Source organism: Nansenia antarctica (assembly GCF_963989245.1).
Source record: "Nansenia antarctica genome assembly, chromosome: 10".
NCBI lineage: Eukaryota > Metazoa > Chordata > Actinopteri > Argentiniformes > Microstomatidae > Nansenia > Nansenia antarctica.
The window spans coordinates 4,551,803-4,554,734 of record NC_137680.1 but is presented as its reverse complement, the minus strand read 5'-3'; the positions used below and the strand labels follow the sequence as shown (position 1 = coordinate 4,554,734).

The 2,932-nt window shown below is 42.1% G+C and overlaps 1 protein-coding gene across 1 annotated transcript in view; it reads left to right on the top strand.

Moving 5' to 3' along the window:
- Positions 1-1,724, top strand: part of cldc1 (C-type lectin domain containing 1) — a 5,708-nt gene extending 3,984 nt beyond the window's left edge. The window contains exons 5-8 of the mRNA XM_080540447.1: positions 1-66; positions 287-450; positions 750-871; positions 973-1,724. The exon at positions 1-66 is cut by the window's left edge and continues 72 nt beyond it. Of these exons, the coding sequence (XP_080396573.1) occupies positions 1-66; positions 287-450; positions 750-871; positions 973-1,135 (515 nt within the window). The 3' untranslated portion in view covers positions 1,136-1,724. The remainder of the gene's footprint in view (positions 67-286; positions 451-749; positions 872-972) is intronic.
- The last annotated feature ends 1,208 nt before the right edge of the window (positions 1,725-2,932 follow it).

Genomic DNA, 2,932 nt, shown 5'->3' with positions numbered 1-2,932 from the left:
GCCGTTACCTCCGTCTCTGTGAGGACTACACCAGGCTGGGACAAACCTGCTCCTCAGGGACGCACGGTAAGTGGACGCCTGAACGTGAAATACAATTAATACAAAATAATATTTGACTTATCTTTTCTGTCATCATGCCTCTCTGACTGTTTCCTTGTCTCTTGTATCCACTGATAAGCCGGTCTATAATAATACTTCCTGTCTTTTTCTCCCATCTGTTTTCTTTTGTTACCATTCATCTTTTAATTCTTGTGTACTTTTCCTCTTTTTCTCTTCTCTTCCACAGTTGCAGTCACAGTTAAGAAGTGTAGGGAGTGTCCAGAGGATTGGCTGCATGAAGGAGATAAATGCTACAGCTTCAGCAGTGATAAGCTGGATTGGCTGAAGAGCCGGGACAGTTGTACAAATTTGGGGAGCCATCTTGCCATCCTCCACAGCAAGGAACAGCATGTAAGGGAGAGTTAAATCAGTTAAATGGATAGCGCTTTATTCCAATGCGCTTTTACAATGGCCTCTCATTCACCCTTTCACACACACATTTACACACCAATGGCAGCAAGCTACCATGCAAGGCACTGGCCCACTCATTGGGAGCAATTTTGGGGGTTCAGTGTCTTGCCCGGCGAGGACACCTCGACACGTGGCCAGCCAGGGATTGAACCGCCAAACCTGCAATCATTAGACACCCTGGCTCTACCTCCTCTCCAGCCGCTCTCCCAGTTCAACTACAACTGTGTTTGTTTATCTAGGATGCTCTGGAAAAAGAGGCCAAGAAGATTGGTGGGTTTGACTACCACTTCTGGATCGGTCTTTCAGACCTAGAGAAGGAGGGAGACTGGAGATGGGTGGACAACACAACACTCCAAAACAAGTATGCAAGGAATCCTATTCCACCAACAAATAATACTTTTTTTTTTGACCCAGATATCTAATAGATTGACCGTGTTCTCCCTTTCTCTGTCTCTCTCTCAGATATTGGAATGAGTGGAGCTCAGAGCCTGATAACCATCAGTCCGGAGGAGCGCATGGGGAGGACTGTGCTACTCTCGACAGCCACACACAAACCTGGTTTGATGTACCCTGTGAAAACATCTACAAACGCATCTGTCAGATGGATGCCATTCAGCTCAACTGAATCAACACGATAACAGGAGACTGGAAAAGCTAGAGATAAAGTGAACTTCTTACAATTGTCATTCCTTTCTGAAAGTAAAAAGATGTAACCACCTACTAAATCTCAACCTTTACAGTCTTCTAATCGTGAGCTTAGAATGATAAGGTTCTATCTCCGTTTAGGGCAGTTCAGAGATATTGAGCGTCAAAGTTTTTACATTCCATTATGTTCTGTGAGATGGAACCTTTGTATTTTATGAATTACTAACTCAAAAAATTTCAACATTTTAAAAATAACACCACACAGGCATTAATAAACACCTAATGGATCAGATTATGTAAAAAACTCAATTTTGACAAAAATGGAAATAGAACCTTATAATTCTAACGTCACCTAATAATGTAAACTGATGTACAGATTCTAATCAACTCTGACTACTGCTTGACTGCTTGCTGTATCCAACTATCCATCCACCTAGGAAGAACTAATTTATTCTGTAATTCTGCATAAACTGTTGATAATTAAATATGTTTTATATCTTTGCAAAATGTGTCAATAAAACTGGCTTTTTTCAAAATCAATCAAATCAAATCTACTGTATGTCCTATGTGTTGGAAAGCAATTTGTATTCTTTTAGTTCTATACTCTGACAGTTTGGATTTTAAATCAAACAATTACTACTATGAGGTTTAAGTACAGATTCGATTCAATCAGATTAGTTTCACCATTTAGAAACTCTTTTTTACACATTGTCCCCCTATTTCAAGGCACTAAAAGTATTGGAAAATTTGCATTTTATATTTTACAACCAATTTAGATCCAATTTACATGTCTTGGTGATATGATTTTAGGCTCTGGAAAGCAAACAACAACAACTGAAGGTGGCTGTAGTACAGGCCTGGCAGGGCGTCGCCAGAGAAGACACTCATTTGTACATTATTAGTACAAATTACTAATTTGGACATTCTGATTTATCTCAATACTTTTGGAACCCTGAAACAAGTAGTGTACTATGTTTGTTCTTTCTAAAACGTGAACCCAATCTGAATGAAAGGGTTAGTGGGGGGGGGGGGGGGGGGGGGGGACTTTGACCCCATAGGAATGGTTTGATTTCAAATGTGTGGAGTATCCAAACTTGTGGAGTATAAGAAGACAACATGCTTCTGGTTTACAGGTGTGACCACTGGCGGACTCAGGGGGGGGGCAGGGGGGGCGACAGCCCCTCCTGGTGCCCCCACGGTTGAAAAACGTCTCTCTTAAGTGCCCTTTTGAGTGGCAAAAATGCCCTTTTGAGTGGCGAAAATGAGAGGACGTGCCCTACTGGTGCCCCTCCAATGGTCTAAACTTGACCATGTGGCCCCACAGTTGAAAAACATCACACTAAAGTGCCCTTTTGAGTGGCAAAATTAGAGGATGTGCCCTATTGGCTGCCCTTCCAATGGTCTAAACTTGACCATGTGCACTGATGGGGTCCCATGTTGTCCAGTAGGTGCCCTTTTTTTCTTTTCGCCCCCCCTGCCCTTCAAACAGCCTGAGACCACCACTGGGTGTGACCATTGTTTTGATCTGTGGAGAATGTAGGACTTTATTAACTTTTCATTATTGACCATAATTGTATTTGCCTTCACGAGATAAATACAAGAGAAAATAATGTCTACATAAAGCCTACAGTACATACTTCTGCCACAAGGCGACACTGTTGTTAAAAGGGAGCCTCGTCTTGTCTTTAGCACTGGGCAGTAGAAAGACCCTTCCTCCTTTTCGACTTTTCGTCCAATCAGCGTTGACGTTCTTTTGTTGTCAAACGTGCTACTGACA